Genomic DNA, 21,207 nt, shown 5'->3' with positions numbered 1-21,207 from the left:
AATATTAGATCTAATTAAACTTTTTCTAACACAAGCTTTCCTAACATGAGGCTCAATTCTAGCACCCAGATGTTTTGTTTTTACTACGTTAACTGCTACTGTGTTGAAACATTTTGCCTGTAAATGCTGGGAAGATACTGGGCTTTTGGAAACAACAACATATTATTGATTAAAACAAGAGTTTCATTGACCACAGTCACACATTACTGGCAAGTACATAGCAGAAATGTACAAAAGCTTGCCCTCAAAACCAAAAATGCTTATCCTTTCTGCTTACTTTCGAACATGTTCGCAAAGTAAACGACGACTGATTTAGCAGCAGACCTCTGCTCTTGGAAAGTTACTTGTCAATATCACTTGATTGATAAAGATACAATGTTATCTCCAAAACAAAAAGTCAAAGAGGAGTCGGAAAATTTGGTTTGTTTTTAAAATGAAGTCACCCGTTGACACCTTTGATAATCTGATGAGTACAACTGCAAAAGCTGATGAAACACCCAGCAGCCTGATTTGGGTGTTGAGAAATGAGCTAACTTCTCTTCACAGTTTTAGCATTCTAATTTCATGATTCCAGTATTACTGGAGATACTGGTTACACCCGTGTTGTTAGCACTTCCATGCATTTTTTGTGTCTCCTTAGAAATGTATTATGTTGTAAGGTTTTTTCTGTGTGACTTGCAGCATTTCTGTATTTTCTGTTTTTGCTGTGTTTCACTGTGTGTTGTGAATATGTTGTTAAATTCATGAAGGTGTGTCATAATTTACCAGTGTGTTATTGCAGGTTCTTATCCATGTTAGTGGTGCAACTCAAAGAATCCCCACACAATGAATCCAATCCAATCCAATGAATCCACAATGATTTTGGTGATCCCCTGACTTTTCCTGTAGTGCCACCAAGAAGTTGTGGTTTTCATTTACATTTCTCAACAACTGTTGGGTGGAAAGCTGTAAAATTTTGTACACACATTCATGTAACCCACAGGATGAATTGTAATCACTTTGATCCCTTGATTTTTCATCTAGCACCACCAGAGCAAAATTTTAATTTGTCCAATATCTGCAAAACATCACCCTCGGCTGTACTTGTGATTTTGGTCTGGTTAGCAAATGTTAGCACGCTAACATGCTAAACTAAGATGGTGAACATGGTGTGAACTTTATACCAGCTTAGCATCAGCAGGTTAGCATGCTGCTGTTAGCATTTAGCACAAACAACCCCTGTCCCTGCCATTCCGCTTCCTCTAAACACTATTAATCAATGAAAAATTAGAATGCTTGTTTTTATTGAAGTCAGTTACAGAAAATGTTTTTGGGACCACTGATTTTTTTTTTTTTATTACAGCTGTTGACACTGAGACAATTTGATGATGCCAACATCCATGTCTTTCTGATCTTTCTTACCCCTTCTGTTCTGCCTGCACTGCATAGTGGTAACTACTTTACTTCTGACACACTGATGTAGCTGGCACAACAGACCACACCTGACACTTTGATCATATAGGTTTTGTCAGAGGTTCAACAGACTTTAGCCTTTCATCCCACAGAGGTCAATGTAGCAATGCTTTTCCTCCAAACAAGATCCAGTGCGGAGTTACTCTTTAACTGGTGGTTTATTCCAAGGCTCATGAGGATAGGATCACTGAAATGTGTCACGTGTAATAACTATAAAGCATAAATAACAATAAGAAATCTGGAAATGAAATATCTCTGTTTCTTTGTGCCTGTAACAATTACTGCCACTTGCAAGGACAAAAAGCTGTGGCACAAATCTTAATTGATATGATTAAAATCACAATTTTTTTTTGTTGGTTTTGTTTTTTTTTTCTGTTTTACAAAAAAATAATGCACAAATAGAAATGATACAAATATTACAAAGTTTAAAAAAAAACTTTTTTATTACATATTTTAATTTTACCAGCTGATGCTGTTAAATATGAAACAAAGGGGTAAATATTAAGCATAATTTGCTGACTTTCCATGCAATAGCACATCATATTATTAGCATGTAATGCCCTCTAGTGGCCAAAAGGTGTTGCTGAACTTGTTCATCCCTTTATGACCAAAGTTTGCCCATCCTCTATTGCCTATACTTGCAGCATGATAATGCACCATGTCACAAAGCAAAAGTCTCAAACAGATTCCATGAACATCATAATGAGTTCAGTGAATTTCAGTGACTTCCCCAGGTTATAATCCAACAGAGCATCTTTGGGATGTGGTAGATTGGCAGCATGAACGTTGCAGATGCAGAAATAATGTAATGCAATCTCAAAGGAATGTTTCCAAAATCTTGTGAAGTCCATGTCAAGAAAACACTCCATTTTGGAAGAGCAAAGGAGCAGAGGAGGTCACTGTACTCAGTAAGAGCGCATGAGTATTTAATGAGCAAACTAAAGGGAATGCACTGATCTACTTTTTCATGGTTGCTACAAAAGACACATATCATCACTGCAAGTGGGGTAGAATGAAAATCTGGGTCCAGAATCAGAAACTGAAATCTCAGACTATTTCAGTCGTCTTTTCTTTTTCACTGTGAGGTTTTTACAACATTATAGAACATAACTTCCATCACTTTTTTTTTTTTAGGTCTTTATTATCCCTGAGCATAAGACAAAGGTCCTTCTTACCATCACTCCTTCACTGAAAAAAGGATTATTGTATTTCATGATAAAAGATAATGGAACAAGAATTCACTGGAATTCTGTTTCATCTGCAGAATTAAGGTGAAGTTGTTTCCAACTATTTCTGTTGCAACATAGAGGCAGTAACTGTAATGCCCAACCGTCTGTACATTGGACTAAACTATGTGAATCTTTTAGAGGGGGGAGGACCCATTTAGCATTAATATTGTTTAGGATACAAGAAACAGTCGAATTAATTACTTATTCAGACAAAAACAATCATTTAATTATAACGTAAAATTCAGAAACTGCAGGTATAGCGATACATCTGGTCTTTTTGAAGGCTCACTCCGCCTTGGCGCAGTGGTAACTTTGTGCCATTTACGCATGTGGTATTTTAGACCCTGAGCTATAACTATTTAAGGAAATTACATTTTAATGGTGGGTCACGCAAATAAACCTGACTTGACAACAGATTGTAGTATTTGACTGTACGAAACTCTAAACGAATTCAACAGGAATAGACATTTCTTTTACAATAGAGATCATTAGAGAAACATTAGAGAACAAGACAAGACAGCACCGTTACATTTCACTTGGAAAATAAGTTTCACATTAAAAATCGCTCCAAATTTTGGATGAAAACGATCGTGCGTTTGGCGGGTTTATTTATGATATTTATGATTTATGACATTAAAATCTGACCTTTGAAAGCGAGGCGTGTTCTTTTTCCTTCACTGCCGTGCAAAGTTTAATGCAACATCAAAGACAATCAAAGTCACATGTTTTCATGAAGGGAAGACATTTAGATTTGAAGGAATTTACTGAAGCGCACAACTCCTCCGCCTAAACGGCTGAGCGTGGCAGCGTATCAATATATTACCACACCTACTTCGGGTCGAATAAGAATTGCTCCAGCAGTTGTCTCTCGGTTCTTGCTGGCAGACGCTCAGCTCTGACGGTAGAATGATTTGGTTTGATATTCTCTGTCACCCAGTCTGGGCCGTTTCCACTGCGCTACTGGCGTTCGTGGTGCGCCTGCAGCGCAGAGGGAGCTGGGATCCGCAAGCCTGCACAGTCCAACTGAAAGGGAAGACGGCCGTGGTGACAGGAGCCAATACAGGTTGGTTGAATTTGAAATGTTCCTATGTACGGGATGATAATAACAGGAGGCTGCAGCCAAGGCTTTGTTTTTGAAAGTGGAATAATGTTGACTTTTTGCTCTTGCTTGTGTGTGGAAATGAAGTTTTGAATAGCAGCAAACGGACTTATGACCTCCGGGCGTTATTTCTTTAAATAACGCACACTTTCGGTTCTACAGGAAAGGCCATAACCAGCAAAGATATCCTGACTTCTTGTATCCCCGTAAGACAGAATAGAGATATAATCTGTTAATAATAAATAGCAAGTTAAGTCAAGATGTGTGTTGGATACTGGGTGAATTTCACAGGTTTAACAAATGTTTTGACAGCTAGAGGTAACTAATCATTAAGGAATGCCAACTAGTATGAAAGTCCCTGAGTAAATCTCTGGCACATACATAGATACAGCAAACTCAAATTGTGTGCTGCTTTGTCTTTACCTTTATATTACCCACCTTTTTGTACCCCTCCAATAAGCAGCAGATTTTGCTGGAAAGTAAATGTATTCTGACTTTTGTGCAAATCTCTCTCTCTCTCTCTCTCTCTCTCTGTTTTTAATCATTTCATCCTTCAGTTTACTATTGTGCCACCTCATAAAAACATAGTTCAATATGCTTTACAGGTTTATCTCAAAAAGCAAGGTAGGAGGGCGATATGGAGTGTAGAGAGGAGTGGAAGCACTTAGAATGTGTATACATTCAAACATATGTGCCTTGTCCAAATTTGGTTTTAAAATGTTTATTATTTCCGTTCATATTGCACTTCCAGCACATTCCTCAAGAAATCTGTGTTTAATCAAGTTACCACAAAATAACTGGCTGGCAGATCTATGTTCTGTGCCTGACTGGGCAATTGAAGGCAAATGGGTGCAAACACATTACACATAGAGTGGAATGGGGGTGGGATGGGACAAGGGGGTGTCACTGATGTTAATGGGATGGGTTAATGCAACAATGGTAAGATGTTAGCCCAATCTCTAGTGATTTACTCTTTGAAGAAAGGAAGATTAAAGTTGACACAAATTACAACATCACCTCCCTTCTTAGGTTCATCTAAGCAGAATACATCATAGCGGAGCATATTCTAGTTGTTATGACCAGCAAAACTCCTCTTCCATCCTCTAACTAAGCAACAAACACAATCAGTGTGATACCTGATCACTAAGAAGCTGTTTTGAAGGGTTCATTCACAGGCTATGGTGTAGCTGTTGCCCAATACCATTGATGTTCTGCCATCAGTCATGTCCTCTCAATACCAAAATCTCTGCCACTCGTCCTGACAATCATCCAACATTAAAGCTTTGCCATGAAAGACTAGATCATCTGAATGTTTTGGTTGCCTTGGCCTTAAAATTGTTCCAATAGTGTGCCCCTGCATCACATTTGTAATTGTGACATAGTTATACATGGTTTTAATCTGTGTTGTGTTTTTCCAAGCAATGACTCAGACAGCTGTTTAACATTAAATATGACTGGTGAGGCGACGCAGCCAACTGTAGCTTCCTGCTTTGTCAAAAAGAACAATTTGGATACTTTTTAGGTGTCCATCTCTGTCATTCATTACAGAACACATTACATACCTACTTAATCATCAGCATCATGTTACATCTTGCACAATATTGGCTTGGGAGAGCAGAACAAGTTGTACACGCAACTTTACGTTTTGTAATGGTGAACATGTCAACAAAGTTAGCACTCATTTGGAGTCACGTTTGTGTCTACCTGAGGGATTTAAGTTTGATATTCACCCTCCTTTTAGCCCTGTTATTGGTCTCCACCAACTCCTGAGGGAAATATCCTTTTTACATTACAATACAGCCATTTGAATCATTCTTAACATAAAAAATATTGTTTGATTTTTTTTATTTTTTATTTTTTTTGGTGCAGTCATAATAAACCATATATTTGGAGACATTTATCCTGGATTTGAGGCCATTCCTCTCACAGCACTCCATTCAAAGTTCACACACACACCTGGCTTTGCATCACCTCAGTTGTTATCTTTGTTTTAAATGATGTAGCGTCTGGTTTATTCAGCGAGAACCATTGTGCCTTCACATTCAAAGATTTAGCACTAATGGTAAATACTTTCTCACTTTACTAAATTATGGCTGTCCTTTATTGCCCCCGTGTTGTGCTCTTATTAAAGGATGAAGACCTCCATATGGTGGTATGATTTTTCTACAAACAAAACCTTTTGGCAATCAAATAATTTTAAATATCTGATATTCAAATTATAAATCTACACAGAGTGGCTTTAACCTTAAGTTGGTGCTTTTCAGAGAGATCCAAGGATTTATGCACAACAAGTTCATCTCCACTATGACTTGTTTTAATATCAATTTAGCAGCAATATATTTGCTGATTAGATCATATCATATATCATATTGCAGATCTTGTAGTTATCGAAAAACTGCTTATAAAATAAACAATAAACTTCTGTCTGATTGTATGACAGAAACTTTAAGTTTTTTAGTCTGTCAGTTTTCATCGTATTCTGTTTACCATTTCACTCATTACTGGAGTTCCACACACCACTGAATTTTATATAAGATCAGTTGACCTTCCCTGGTTGAGAGAGATAATAACTGGTATTTAGTTATCTACAAAGTCTTTGTCTGAACCTTGTACAAACACTGATTCAGGAAAGGTGGTTGTTTCTGTTAATCTCAGGGGGTGATCCACCTCTTAAATCCATAAAGAGATGATTCAGTTTTAAGACCAGGACATGAGACTTTTCCCACTGTGAGCTTCTCAGACTTCGTAGACACACACAAAACAATAAACCCCTCTGTTTTCTACCTCTGAAGTTCATTGCTCACATTACTGGAATAAGTTATGTACCCTAAAAACTATGGGGTTTCACCTTTGTCATTCTGATTTACTGTATCGTGTTCAGTTCAAACTTTACAAACAATATCTTTATGTCAGCATTTGCTGTTTTCAGTGCATTTGTACTTTCCCCATATCAAAATGTTACCTGGTGCTTGCTGTGCACTATATGGACATTTCTGTTTCAAATAGAACAAACAAATTTCTACTCTCCTCTATCCTGCTAGGGATCGGGAAGTTCATTGCCCTGGACTTTGCACGACGAGGGGCCCGCGTTATCCTGGCCTGTCGAAGTGAAGCCCGGGGGACAGCAGCACTTAAAGAAATCAGAGAGAAAACAGGAAACTCTGACGTCCACCTGCGTCTGGTGGACCTGTCTTCCTTGGACTCTGTCAGGGAATTTGCTAAGGGTTTTCTTGAGGAGGAAAAAGCTCTCCACATCCTTGTCAACAATGCTGGAGTGTCAGGTGATGTATAATTTGCTTTAAAGTGTGATGAGAGAAGCAAACTGCACCACCAAAAAAAAGCAACTTTCCTTCTGCCACACATCTGGAGGCAAAGAACATGATGAGCCTTGATGGTCTCAGAGTCGTACTGACACTCAGTGCTGTGCATTGGACATGTAATTCAACATAGACACAACTCACAGTGCAAAATGCAAAACACAAAAACAAAACAGTGATATATCATATAAAGAAGGATGCGGCAGATGACTCAAACAACTGTTCACAGGCAGAGTAAGAATCGCCATATTCATGGGGTATGAAAACCAGGCGTACACTATGCTTGTGGGGGGCGCCAAGTTAGGTGTACAAGGATGTGTGTGTGTGTGGTCTAGGTATTACTCATGTTGCAGGAACCTAAATCTGTTTACATAGTCACGTCATGGGGAAAAGCAAGTCTTAATGATAGATTAATGTTAGGGTTAGACAAGTAGTAGTTATGGTTAAGGTTAGAGTAGTTATCCAGGAAATGAATATTAGTCAATGCAATTTCCCCTGAAAGTCATGGAGACAAGACTCTCTCTCTCTCTCTCTCTCTCTCTCTCTCTCTCTCTCTCTCTCTCTCTCTCTCTCTGTGTGTGTGTGTGTGTGTATGGTGGAGTAAGGTTAGCGTAATGGTGGAGTTAGTTCTAATGGTTACAGAATGCACTGAAGCAGTCAAATACTCATAACTGTACAAATGTGTTTGTTCTGTGTGTATATTTCTGTGTGTATTTGGATAATCTAATCAAATTTATAAAATCTAATTTCAAATCACACTTAAAATACTACAATCAGGTTTACCCAGGCAAATAACCAAGGATGGTTTAGATGCCTCTTTTGCCACCAACCACCTGGGGCCATTTCTTCTCACCAGCCTGCTGCTGGGTAAGACTGTGTGATCTCCCATTTAACACAACAAACATTTTGCGGATATTAAATGATAAATGACAGTTATAAACTGCCTGCTATTTATTTCTCTTTCCTTTTCTCACTCATGTCTCTGTTACATCCCAGATCTGATGAAGCGTTCAGCTCCGTCGCGTATCGTCACCGTCAGCTCAGTCAACCATAGGAAGGGTGAAGTGGACTTCTCTCATTTTCATGGGGAGAACCTCAGCTATTTCATGGATAAAATCTACAACAACACCAAACTGCACAATGTCATCTGCACCAACGAGCTAGCACGCAGGCTACAGGGGACAGGTGGGCTAAAATCAATCAATATTATGATTATTACTCTTTACTATAGCTAATGCATGGCATTTCCTGTTGAACAAGTGCTGCAGAGTGAGTGTGGACTAAACAATATCTGTTCACTGTTGTACAAACAGAAACACAGTTAATTTTTCAGAGAAATCAAAAGACAGGCCACAGATGAAGGCATTCAGGGATTATAGCTTTTATAGCAAAGCAGTGCATCTGCAACTGATTTTCCCCTTTCCAGTCATATTTAAGTATCACGAATAAAAATCTCTGGAAAGAAAGACTGCAATCAAAGACGTGCTAAAACTTTCTCTCTACTACTCTCAGTCCCTCTGTTTCGTGTGTTCATGTACGTAGGTGTCACTGCGAACTCTGTCCACCCTGGCATCGTCATGACAGAGGTGATGAGACACTATCCGCTCATAGTTCGTTGCCTGTTCAACTTCATTGGATTTTTCTTTTTCAAGGTGAGTGCGTTGTTGCGTTTTACCACATGTAATTCCTTATGTCAGGCTAAATGCGATTGGCTGATGGTCAAAAATGACCTCCTGTTATATAAGAACACTCTCACCCACCTGGCTGAGTGTACAGTATAAACTGAGAAACTGGTTTGGTAGACTGATTATTGTGAATTTATATGAAGTCACCCATCACACTGATGGATGAGTCCACATGCTGAGCTTGCTCAATGAGACAGGTGTCCTGAGAAAGAGCAAGAGAGAGCCAAGACTCAAACCCTGTTCTTCATCAGGGAAAGCACTAAAAAGCATGCATGTGGATTATTGTGCCTGTATCATTGTGGCCATGTTTCAACCACCGGCTAAATCAGTGTATGTAACTGTCTGCAGTAAAAGATGTATTGTCGTAACAAGTGGCTTTGGTTGCTGAAGCACAAACTCGATGTGTAAACCAACTCAGTCGCCAGAAAACCCAGGAAAAAAAGTTGAAGTAGTCCCACATGTTTCACAGCTCACCCACAGAGAAAGCCTCATAATGTGAACTAAATTTAGAACTTGTTTGTGAGCGTTCCAGAAATCCTCCATCAGGAAAGGCTTCAGGAAGTGTGTTCAACAGGCTCTCCATGGCCTGTTGATACAGAGAGGAATCCTTCTGATAACCTGTAACCCCACATAATAATGTAGTTCATTAATGGCATGCTAACTCTTGGCTTTAGGAATAACGCTGCACTAGTGAGGTAGTATGCTACTTGCTAAGTAGACACAGACAAGGGAAATCAGACAGTGATAAGAAACTGATTAATACACTGTTTTGGTCTAATGCAGAATACACACATTGTGTCGAGATCAGGGGGAGTGACTAGTATATTCAAGAACATTCCACAGTTTGTCCATACAATGATCTTAGTGAGCAAAACAGAGTCTCTGTCCTGCTGCACAATAACAAGTCAACAACAGAATATTCCTGCATGCCTCTGCGTTCATTCTGTTTCTGTCAACAATAACATCCTCAATGAATGGGAAGCTGATTTCGCTGGAAAAAGACACAACACCAACAGTTTGACTGTGACCACAAGCTGAGCTGTTCCTTTGTTTTTCACATTTTTGCCAGTCTGGTAAAGGTTTCGTTTGTTTTTGTTTGTTTATTGTGATAAAATTAGTGAGGACATGCTCATATACTCCAGCCTTGATGGGACTCTTGAACACATCTCTAGCTGCATCCTAGAGGTATGCTGATCCGTTAGGTAGTTGATTTCCACAGGAAAATACAGGCTATAATTGAGCTGAAATGGAAAGAAAGAGTGCAAAATGGCGCTAGCAACCCCTCCTGCACAGGAAAACTGTAAAAAACTGTGTTGCATAACCAACTAACATAAGCATGGTAGGTCAAAGCTGAACTAAGAAGTGAGTCTGTAAACTATGACAGATGTTTACACCGGACAATTTAACAGTTCAGCTTCATTTCCTCTTCCAAATAAGTCCGTTTAACTGTTCTTGTTCCATGCTCCATCACAGTTTCTAATAGGAGAAGTTGCAATGTTACCAGATCTCAGTGATTGACTTGAGAACAAGGTTGTTCTTATAAATGGGGATTAAGAAGTACTGGTAATGTCTTTTAACCTCATAGCCTCATAGTTTTATTTCAGATCCAGACTTCTGGAGTCCAGGAAAAAACTGACTGCAGTCTGTTATAAACACACCAATCACGTTGTTGTTGTATGTGTATACAAATATTTTTGTGTACTTGACGGACTAATATCCAAATAAAGCAACACATATATATACACACTCACAGCTGGAATCCATTATCAGACAGGCCTGTTCAATGGCTCAACTGCTCCCAGAGTTCAAACTCATGGTGCAGCACTCACCCCTCTGCTCTGATGAGGATCTGTGATGTGTATCTGTTGTATGTGGGTTATATGCTCCCCAACTGGTTGTTCTAGATACAAACTTCCCGGTTGCATATTTGCACCTACAGAGATCTGTATCTATGTCTGTAGCTTCGGTTTCACTGTACTCCACCATCCCTGTCTCCGTCTCAGTCTCCAGAAGAGGGTGCAGTCAGCCCAATCTACTGCGCAGTGGCAGAGGAAACTGAGGGGATAACTGGCAAGTATTTTGACTGCGACTGCTCCTTGGTCCTTCCCGCTCCTTTGGCACGAGACACTGCCCTTGCAGTCAAGGACTTTGAGATCTGCGAGAGACTGACATCAAAGCTCTGAAACGACTATCAGGCAAATGGAGGCTTGATAACAGGGAAATGGGGCCACATTCCACCTCTTGTTACTGTGCTTCTCAAGTGAAGGAGTTCATATCAAAAGTGAAGAGCTGTCTTTAAAACCTTTCTTTAAAGCTGTCTTTTTCTTGCTTTTAATACATCAAATACAGACATTTCCAATAAATGTTTGCTGATTATGACCATGTTTTCTGTAGTTTTTACATTTAAATAAAATGATATCACTTTTCCTTGTTTTTGTGTGAATGAAATGCCGAATATGGTAAATAACTTGGTATTAAAATTACATTTTTACATTCATCATGTTGTCTAAGTAATTCATGGACATGGTGATGGACATGGCAATTTTGGTTTCCTCTCATCTTTCCCGAGAGAGATGCTGACACAGCCCAAGACTGACATGCTTTTGAAAAACTGGAAATTACCACAGAGGCTCCAACTTAGTGACACAATGACTTCCCTTTATTGACTGATTCATTAAAATACAATAAAACATTTGAGCATTCAGTGCTTTTTGAAGAATTTACACAGTACGTATTCATCCACTCATGTCTTCGGCCTCGCTATTTGGCTGCAGAGAGAGAGAGAGAGATAGCGAGAGAATGTTATGGTCACCAAACAGGTTTTTAATCAGAGCGCTATCACTTGTGAGTCTGTGTCTGTTAATCATGTTGTGATAATAAAAGAAGACACAAGGTCATGGTGGGGCATTTTCAACAACTGCACCAATCAAATGCTTGAACCTTTCTGACGCTCCTCCACTATGTCATGGATGATCTCCTCGAGCATCGGAGCCACGTGATCCAGCTGTTTGGGTGAAAGACGGACGGCAATCTCCACTGTTTTATCCTGAACACACACAAAAGAAGTCTTAATGGCTTGTCTATAATAAACCACTGGAGACAGCAGTGAAGGCACCAGTATTGATGATAACGTACAGTGTATGTGCATGCGTACTCACAGGATTTCCACCATGCTGCACCTGAGGAAGCTGCTGGACGGTGACTTCTTCAAACTGACCATCCTCTGACCGAGGCTCCATGTCCTTTCTACCTTCTCTCTCCTGAAGATCATATAAATAGAGAATAATAGTAATAAAGAATTGATCAATAAACTCTCTTGTTTCCTGAGCCACAGACAGCCAGCTTCTTATACTGATTTAGCACTGCAGGCAACCACGACTGGAGCTTTTTTTTTGTAACTTTATCATTCAAACTTTGCAAAACTAAAACACCAAACTGCAAAATTCATGAGCACTATGAGTAGGAATTTATCATTCCATCTTTCCCGGCAAAGAAATGCTGTAATTTAAAAGGAGGCTCTATTTACTTGCCACTCTTTTTAATTATTTATCAATATGCCAGTCATTTTTATGAGAAATTGATCATGGAAATCTATCAAACAGAGCAATAGTGGTGAAAATGCCTATTGCGATTTTCTAAAGCCCAGAGGACTGCCATGATCAACAAACCAAAACCCAAAGCAATTTTCTGTTGCACAAGATTCTAATGCTTTGGTTTCTCTGAACCAGTGACCCAAAAGCAAAAGATATTCCGATTTATTATCAAATAAAACAAAGAAAAGTCACAAATCCTAACAGAGGAGAAGATGTGAGGGAAGGTTTGTCATTGTTGCTTATAAAATGAAAGGGACAACAAATCAATAATCAGAGTAGCTGCTGATTAATTTTCTGTCGATCGGCTAATCGACTAATCCTTTCAGCTCTCTCAGCCCCACCTCTGCACGCCGTCCAATCCAACACAAGCCGCTTACCTTCATCAGCATCATCTCCTTTGGACTGAAGAAGGTGATGTGTCCCTCTGTTCTCTCAGCCAGCAGCGCCACCAGGCACACCAGCACCACACAACCGGCCACTGCTCCACGCATGCTCATTCTGCTCCGTCCTGGACACATACACATATGCACGCGCATGTACACATACTGTACGTAGGCACAAAACTTTAGGGCTCAAACAGACGTACTGGTGTTTCCACATGAGCAGGGGTGAGTGGCACTGAGGTCAGTCCGCATACAGATATTAGGGAATGTTTTTTTTAGCAGGGTGGGGGGGGGAAGAGAGGCGACAGTAAAAATAGGTCAGCATCCAGTATTTGACGTGAGGTGAAGTGTGTGTCTGCGTGTGTGTGTGGGAGTGCCAGAAACAATAACTAAGTTTAGAAGAAGGACACAGGCGATCCCATGTCATTATGTAAGGCAGAGGTTGACAAATAGATAGGGAAAGAAAGAGGTGGGAGGGAAGGGGGGCGTGAAGCATGGAAGCAACAAACAACAAACTGCTCCACTGACAGGAGAGAGAAGAGGTCGGAGTGAACCAGCCATACTTACGACAGCAAGACAGCTCTGTAGTTGTCTACAAGAGAATGAAGGCAGGACATCAAAGAGGAGAAAGGCAGGAGTAATGGAAATCCCAGGAGACGGAGAAGCAGAAGAAGCCATATGTTACTCACGTGTTGTGTCAGCCTTGGTCAGTTATTGTGGGGGAAGTGTGCTTTAAGATGAGCAGAACTCCAACGGTCTGAGCGTCAGCTTGTCCGAGTCAGCCTTTATATCAAGTCCTCTCCTGATCCCTAAGCTTTTTTACTGTCCTCCCTCACATCCGCTCCTCAACAGGCTCTCCTCCATGCTCCTGGAAACACACATATTACTCAGGAATCTGTCTTTTTTTTTTTTTTTTTATTAGGGTGCTAAGCTCACTGATGCCTGTGACATGATTGACAAAATAACACATTGATGAGCAACCCTGTGGCATCTGTTCATTATTATTAGGAGGCTTGTGTGAACTACACAAGATGCTCTACACACACACAAGAACTGTGGTGTGACACCGTATAGTGAATTATTTATAAAATGGATGGGCCCTGGTAGAGGACGAAGGAATCACTAGCCAGTCTCATTTATTCATACTCACATTATCACACATGACAGCAAACAAACACATTTTCAGTCACTTAACCTTCAAACAACTTAGGAAGAAGATCAACAAATCAACAAAATCATTAATAAGGTATCTTAAAATAGACGACTGCTAAATGAGAAGGAAAGTTAACTCTCTACGTGACTTTCACTCGGGTCACCAGATTAAATACTGAGAGATTATTGTGATTAATGTACTGGACTTCAGTTCTGTGTGTCTGTGTGTGTAGCAGCCAGAAGGTGATCTGTCCAAGGAGGTCAGTCATAAATTCCGCCCTAAACTAAAATCCAACACAATGTGACATTTATGACCTGCTGGTAATTTACACTTGTGCAATAACAGATCCACATGCACCCGCCTCTTGGAAACCACAGTGACTCGAAAGAACTTTAATGACACTTTTCCCTAAATATGACACTTGTTTTTCTTCCTGCATGGTGCTAAAATGTTGCTGGGAGCTTTGGCTTATACTGCGGTCAGAATACTCTGCAGAAGTGGACAATTAAAATTATATTATTGCTGCTGTTGTGTGTCGTTTATAGCATTATAAGCACAGCTTTGAGTCTTCTCTGTACCACTTCACTCTAACACTGCCACGCTGACGCACAAGCTCTAGTTACATTTTTCCATCACCTAATGTTAGGCTTTTTATAACATGTTGTCATGTACTTATCTACATACAGCTATCTTTCTACTGAAGTGTTCCCCATCTGTTTAAATGCCTTTTAGAACTGCAAATCTTCATGGTGAATAGGCTATGAATTGCACATACTACTACAGTTGTAAATTACATGGATAAAGGAAAATATAAACATAGTAATAGTTATAGAATTTACTTGAACTTTTCTGATGATATTAGGTAAAATCACACCAACAACTCTGGACCAAAACTGTGAATCAGAGCATCAAGACTTGTCTGATAATGCCATCAAGTGACACTGTATAGGCTTGGTCCAGTGGCACTCACACATTCAGTGGTCTTGACTTTTGACTAAGGGTCATAATTACATCCAAATCAACACATCTCCCCATATCCCAGGAAAACCACAAGAAGTGTTGTCATAGTGTCACATCTCCCCAACTCTCCTGTTGCACCTGTTGGGGGAGGGGGGGGGGCAACACCCGCATTAACCTGACTGAAGATTTAGAGTAAGTTTACACAGAGCAAAAGTAATTAAGTGCACCTTTCAAGATTTACAGTACAACTTCAGAAATGGTAAAGAAGATGGAGATGGAAATCATGCAAAGACACACAATTACAGAAAGTAGTGCTCTGTCCAGCACGTGGAGCGTTCTCCTTCCCGGTCGGGTCTCGCGGTGTTACGCTGGTATCGCGGTGTTTGGGTCGCGCTGCAGTTTGCTGAAACGTGTGATCACCATCTTTTTCAAGACGAGAGGGAGCGGAGCAGACACGCATTGCGTGCTGCTGCAGACATTTACTAATCATGGTAAGAGAAATTGTGCTGGTGTTCCTGCGTACTAACAGACTTTGCCATTATATGATACAGCTGAAGGCTTTTTGACATTACAAACGTTTTAAAACTAGAAATTGGTATTTTCTAGTTTTACAGCTGACCCGTAAAAGGCCTCTCAACACGAGTGAAGCAGTTAGCCACCCATGTGGCTAACGCTAGCTGGAATGTGCGTCTTTATTTTAAACTGCTTAGGCTGTCACTGCTGAATTGAGCAGCTTTGTTAGTCGTATTCGTGCAGATGAAATCCGGTGATGTGTACCTTTAGCTGCTGCACACGAGTTAGCAGTTGTGTTCCTCAGCTAACGTTACATGTTAGCATAGATTAGCTTCAAGGCACTTTCCGCACGGGCCCAGGTCAACACGTGGGTTCACCGTGACGACGACGTGGCTGCGTGTAAAAGTTGTTGTGACATGTAAGGCCACTAAACTGAAGCGTTTATAAATAGTTGCTGCATTTAAATGTTATTTTGCATTCTTCACCTAATTAACGTTAGATGCTATGCTACCAAAGATAGCGTGGGACGCTGACTTGTACCACGTGGAATTCACTTATCATTGTACATGAAGTGTTGACAGTATGTTTACGTAGTTTTTTTTCATAGCAAGAAATGTTACCTGTGATTAGTAGTTGGCAGGCTGGCTCACTAACGCTCCGTCTTTGCCTTTCGCAGGTTTTGATACACGTGTTGTTCGAGCACGCGGCGGGCTACGCGTTGTTCGCCGTCAAGGAGGTGGAAGAGATTGGAATGCTGCTGCCACAGGTGGGTCTCCTGTCCTCACTTCAGTGTGCTGGTACTGGTTAAATCTGTTTACCAGGTAGAGTGGTTATAACTGTGTGTGTTTCAGGTGGAGGAGAGCGTGCTGAACATCGGGAAGTTTAACAGCATGGTGAGCCTGGCTGCATTCTTCCCCTTCAAGTCGGCCCAGGCCGCCCTGGAGAACATGAATGCCATTTCTGAAGGTGAGTTTTTCCCCTCTGCCATCTGATCCTATTTAAAGTTTCCTCAGTAGTAATGATGTTTTATAATCTGTCAATCCACTGAGTTAATGTGCTGACAGCTTAATGTCAATTCTGAACATCTGAGGAAAGCCATATGAAATGCATTTACCAGATGATATAATGGGTTGAATAATCAACAGTTTTTTAAAACTGCTAACGCCAATCAACCGATTCATCTTTTTTTCTTCCATCTGAGATAACTGATGAATATTACTGGCCAGTTAGGGTGTACCTGTTTTTTTCCTCCTGATCGGATTATTTTTAGTTGGTGGGCAGTCAGGTGAAAACCTTTTTGGTGCATAAATGAGTGATTGTTTGATTTGTCAAGCTATTCCTGAGTCTAGAATGTGGATCTGGAACAGCTTCCTAAATGGCTTTGCTGCAGAATCTAAGTTACATGTCCTAATAAGTGTCTCCAAATAACAAGAATCCTTCCTTCGCTTGCAGGCGTGGTTCATGCCGACCTGAAATTGTTCCTGGAGACAAACCTGCCCCGCTCTGGGAAGAAGGAAAGCTACACTGGGGGTTTCAGATGCCAAAATAGGAGCAGCTTTACAAGAAGAATTTGGCATTTCCATCCAGACTGGAGGTGTGGTGGCTGAGATAACCAGAGGTGAGGAGTTTATTAATCAATGAATTTTCTAGGTCTGAAGCATAACTCTAAAACGTGAGGAAATGAATGTGGCTTGTACTGATGTGATCTTGTGATCCTGAAACTCATGAAGGTTCATACTGAAAATCTGAACAGCCACTGGTCCCATGCTGTTCATGCCTCCATTCCACCTAACACCCATCAATCCTTTGTGTCTGTTGTCTGTCTTTGTCAGGTGTGCGTCTGCACTTCCACTCCCTGGTGAAGGGTCTGACCGGCCAGGCTGCCTCCAAGGCACAGCTGGGCCTCGGCCACAGTTACTCCAGAGCCAAGGTCAAGTTCAATGTCAACAGGGTCGACAACATGATCATCCAGTCCATCGCCCTGTTGGATCAACTGGACAAAGATATCAACACCTTCTCCATGCGTGTCCGGTAGGTTCCCCTCCATCACGCACTTCAAACTGGGATGAAACTTTGCACACTGCGGTTTTGCAGCGTCTGCCAGCTGTGTTTGAGTTTTGCTGTCACTTCCTGTATTGCATGGCAGTGGTGTTCTAAGTCTGTGTAGGCACACCAGTAACACTAAGACTCAGAGGGTGTTTAGTCAGCAGCTGTCTGTGTTGATGGCCTGTGGAGGTTTGGTGTTTTAGATCTAAAAGCTCTGAAACTTTGGTATGCGGCTTTAGTTTTACTGTTTATTTTAATAGGTTAACACATCAGTTCGTGTGGAATGCTTGGATTTTTTAAAATCCCTTTTTGAAATTTTATACATTAGTTTCTGCTTGACCATGCATCCATCATTTCCAAGTGTGTCCTCCTAATGCTTACCACAGACGGTACACCCTAGTACTGGCTGTATAGAAACGGGAGGAACATCAACCGTCCCCTAACACATGTGTTCTCCCAGCTGCTGTCTGGTGGGGCATTGCTGTTGGGTGAGACATCCATTACAACGGATTCCCATGTGCAGTCACTGACCCCAACCATGGCATGGATTTATGTTGTGATTACCAAAGTTTGCAGCCCGTGGGGCTCGTATTACAGTGGCTTCCTGCATCTTTTCTAACGGTCTCTGTCTTGTGCCTTTAGTGAATGGTATGGCTACCACTTCCCCGAGCTGGTCAAGATCGTGCCCGACAACTCTATGTACTGCCGCCTGGCTCAGCTCATCGGAAACAGAAAGGAGCTGTCAGAGGAGAGTCTGGAGAGCCTGGAGGAGGTGGTGATGGACAACGCCAAGGCTCAGGCCATCCTGGAGGCATCTCGCTCCTCTATGGGTTAGCAAGCAATATTTTTTCATTCTTTACTTTATCCTGCACTTGGACCACTTTCTAGCCTTCTATGGGCCACATACATGTAAGACTTCCCATAATGCCCCTTTTTTGCCCACCTCGGACCAACAATTGTCCTTGGTGCCTAACACAGGGGGGCAGAATAGCTCTCTCATAAACCTGTAGTGAAGGTACAAATCCTCACTGCGGATCCTGTCGGGAGAAACAACCACATATTACATTTGAAATGACCCGTGACAACTGAAGCAACACTCAGTGTACAAATTAAAGTTTTAGTAGTAGCATCCCTTTGTTAAACACATTTTTCTGATTGTTCTCCAGGCATGGACATCTCTCCCATTGACTTGATCAACATAGAGAGGTTCTCCAATCGTGTGGTGTCTCTGGCTGCCTATCGGCTGGAGCTGCAGGAGTACCTGCGGTCTAAGATGAGCCAGGTGGCTCCAAACTTGGCAGCTTTGATCGGAGAAGTGGTGAGTTTAAATCTACTTTTTTCCCCTTTTACATTACACAAGGGACCAATGATGTTATGCCAAAATCTGTCAATCCACTGAACCTATGTGATGAACAATATATCCGGTGCTGATGGTCCTCAAATCAAAGTGCACATTTCTTCTGACATGCCCCCCCTGAATGTATGTCACAGAGACTGACACTATTCCTTTCTTTAGGTGGGAGCTCGTCTTATCTCCCATGCCGGCAGCCTAACCAACTTGGCCAAGTACCCGGCCTCCACCGTTCAGATCCTGGGAGCAGAGAAGGCCCTGTTCAGGTACTGGGGCACCCCCTCCCTGCTGGGGAAACAAGTGGTTGCAGTGATGGCAGGGCGGGGCTGGAGCAGAGCAGGGTGACCAGAGAAGACAAAACTCTGGAGTGATCCCTCTCTCCTGTAATGCACCCCCACAGTCTGAGCAGCCACTCACAGCACTGAGGTAGCAAATTGGAAACGCTTCTTACAGCTCATATGGCTAAATTCCTTTTGTTTTTTTTATATTTAATACCTTTGCATTTCTCTTGTGGAACTTGCTCGTAACTTACACATTGGCTCATGTTCAGTTGCTTCCCCACAAGAGGGAGCTGTTCAGTCATTGTCAGACCAGTTCTACAGTTTTAGTGCTATAGACTGACTCAGTCCCTTTTTTACAGGTTCACTTGTTGCCACTATAAGATAACATTTCCGTTTAAGTGTTCATCCTGAAGGTGAAAGCTGCTGTATTTTCACACAGAGCCCTAAAGACCCGCGGCAACACTCCCAAGTACGGCCTCATTTTCCACTCGACCTTCATTGGCCGCGCTGCCGCCAAGAACAAAGGCCGCATCTCCAGATACCTGGCAAACAAATGCACCATCGCCTCACGCATCGACTGTTTCTCTGGTGAGTCACGAGAGCTTTGCAGAACGATGGTATTGCTTTGGCTACTTTTCACACACACCCGTGTGGCTTCCGGTTCATGTGGCATAATTGCAATGATGCTCATATTTTTCGTCAACAGTATTCATCCCTCGGGTTGATGTTGAGAAGTTAATTCCTGAGCAAAGCCACGTGTCTGTTAGGACACCGTTAAGCCTGCTGTTAATCCTCTGCCGGCTTTGTAGCGGGTTTTTATTTTGTTTACCTGTATTACAGAGGTGCCCACAAGTGTGTTTGGTGACAAGCTGCGCGAACAGGTGGAAGAGCGTCTGTCTTTCTACGAGACGGGCGAGGTGCCGCGGAAAAATGTGGATGTCATGAAAGAGGCCGTGAAAGAGGTGAGTTCATCACAGGATGAGGCTGAAGTGAATCAGTTGCCGTGGTCTTTCCAAACACTCTTTAAGATACATTCAGACTCTGTCAATGCTGCGAATGATGACAAGTCTTTCCCTGAAATGACTGTGAGGGTAAAAACTGATTTAATGAGCCTGATGCAGCTTTATTTTTCTTAAAGGTTCATCAGGGTTGATCTGGTTTCAGTTAACATAGTTTTATATTTAATTTTTTTTTTCTTGCCTAAGGCCACCGATGTTGCAGCCGAGATCAAGCGTAAATTAGAGAAGAAGGAAAAGAAACGCAAGAAGCGTGAAAAGAAGTTGCAAGAACTTGAAGCAAATGGTGAAGCCAACGGAGAAGCTGAGGTAAGCTTTAATATTAGTATCTGGCCATGCATGTTTTGATTTGAGATTTGATCCACACATGGTCCTGTCTCAGTGTACGACATGCTATATCAGCCTGACTCCGAACCATTGGCTGGCCCTAAACAATGGGCTTGATCACTGAAGCGAGTCAGACATTGAGTCCTTTTCAAAGGATATTCTATGCAAGGTGAATTTACCCTTTTCCTGACCGTATCTTCTCTTTCTCTCCCAGATGGAGAACGGTGAAGAAGATTCCACTGTAGTCAAAAAGAAAAAGAAGAAACGAGCAGCTGAGGAGATGGAGGTCCAAGCACAGGAAGCCTCTGCTGCAGAGAACGGAGCAGAAGAAGCTCCAGCCAAAAAGAAGAAAAAACAAAAGGCTGAGGCCGAGGAAGCTGCTGCCACAGATAATGGAGCAGAGGAAACAAATACTCCAGCCAAGAAGAAAAAGAAACAAAAGACTGAAACTGAGGATGCAGAGCCAGCAGAAGAGGCACCAGAAGCACCTGCATCTGAGAAGAAAAAGAAAAAAAAGAAAAAAGAGTGAAAAGAATGTGGGGGGGGAAAAGACTGAATCTTTATTTTTGTGTACAGTTTATTTTTATTCATTTTACTTTCTCTGAAGCTAGTTTATGTAAGCAGCTTTATCTTCTGTCCTTTTTTTGGCAACCTCAAAGCAGGTTAGATTGCAAATGCATATAACTGTGCCTTTAAGTCAATGAAATTCACTTGTTCTTCTGTAAATAAATTCAATCAGTTAAACTTTTTAAAAACACCTTGTCTGTCCTGAGTGTCATGGATCACTAGTCTTGAGATTTCC

General features: G+C 41.4%; 3 protein-coding genes and 3 non-coding genes across 8 annotated transcripts; 5 read left to right on the top strand and 1 right to left on the bottom strand.

The window, feature by feature from the left end:
* The first annotated feature begins 3,397 nt into the window (after nt 1-3,397).
* On the top strand, nt 3,398-11,209 carry zgc:64106 (uncharacterized protein LOC393348 homolog). The gene is made up of 6 exons (XM_018700211.2): nt 3,398-3,744; nt 6,822-7,061; nt 7,875-7,964; nt 8,094-8,282; nt 8,640-8,749; nt 10,786-11,209. Exons 1-6 carry the CDS (start codon nt 3,588-3,590, stop codon nt 10,963-10,965), a joined length of 966 nt encoding a protein of 321 aa, XP_018555727.1. The 5' UTR covers nt 3,398-3,587; the 3' UTR covers nt 10,966-11,209.
* A 210-nt stretch (nt 11,210-11,419) lies between these two features.
* On the bottom strand, nt 11,420-16,145 carry mlnl (motilin-like). Of its 3 annotated transcripts, XM_051074408.1 has the most exons (7): nt 16,005-16,145; nt 13,448-13,626; nt 13,326-13,350; nt 12,753-12,883; nt 11,941-12,042; nt 11,723-11,828; nt 11,420-11,550 (listed from the first exon to the last, which is right to left on the bottom strand). In XM_051074408.1, the coding sequence occupies exons 4-7, from the start codon at nt 12,870-12,872 to the stop codon at nt 11,543-11,545; spliced, it is 336 nt and encodes a 111-aa protein (XP_050930365.1). In that variant the 5' UTR covers nt 12,873-12,883; nt 13,326-13,350; nt 13,448-13,626; nt 16,005-16,145; the 3' UTR covers nt 11,420-11,542. The 3 variants fall into 3 exon arrangements, with proteins under 3 accessions (XP_050930365.1, XP_050930366.1, XP_050930364.1); XM_051074409.1 differs by lacking the exons at nt 13,326-13,350; nt 16,005-16,145 and having other exon boundaries at nt 13,448-13,622; XM_051074407.1 differs by lacking the exons at nt 13,326-13,350; nt 13,448-13,626; nt 16,005-16,145 and having other exon boundaries at nt 12,753-13,012.
* On the top strand, nt 15,244-21,162 carry nop56 (NOP56 ribonucleoprotein homolog). Its single transcript, XM_018700210.2, is given in 13 exon segments — nt 15,244-15,362; nt 16,061-16,150; nt 16,236-16,350; nt 16,837-16,898; nt 16,900-17,002; nt 17,217-17,415; nt 18,073-18,260; nt 18,597-18,748; nt 18,947-19,047; nt 19,502-19,650; nt 19,903-20,024; nt 20,268-20,387; nt 20,620-21,162. Coding segments are annotated over 13 exon segments (1,719 nt in total). The 5' UTR covers nt 15,244-15,359; the 3' UTR covers nt 20,935-21,162.
* LOC127143142 (small nucleolar RNA SNORA51) lies at nt 17,795-17,929 on the top strand. Its single transcript, XR_007814367.1, has one exon. It is a non-coding gene; the product is annotated as a small nucleolar RNA SNORA51 (small nucleolar RNA).
* On the top strand, nt 18,366-18,485 carry LOC127143146 (small nucleolar RNA SNORA26). Its single transcript, XR_007814371.1, has one exon. It is a non-coding gene; the product is annotated as a small nucleolar RNA SNORA26 (small nucleolar RNA).
* On the top strand, nt 20,114-20,181 carry LOC127143140 (small nucleolar RNA SNORD57). Its single transcript, XR_007814365.1, has one exon. It is a non-coding gene; the product is annotated as a small nucleolar RNA SNORD57 (small nucleolar RNA).
* Nucleotides 21,163-21,207: the final 45 nt, after the last annotated feature.

The sequence above is a fragment of the Lates calcarifer genome, linkage group LG12 (genome assembly GCF_001640805.2).
Source record: "Lates calcarifer isolate ASB-BC8 linkage group LG12, TLL_Latcal_v3, whole genome shotgun sequence".
Lineage (NCBI taxonomy): Eukaryota > Metazoa > Chordata > Actinopteri > Centropomidae > Lates > Lates calcarifer.
This window is presented reverse-complemented; position numbering and strand designations above follow the sequence as displayed.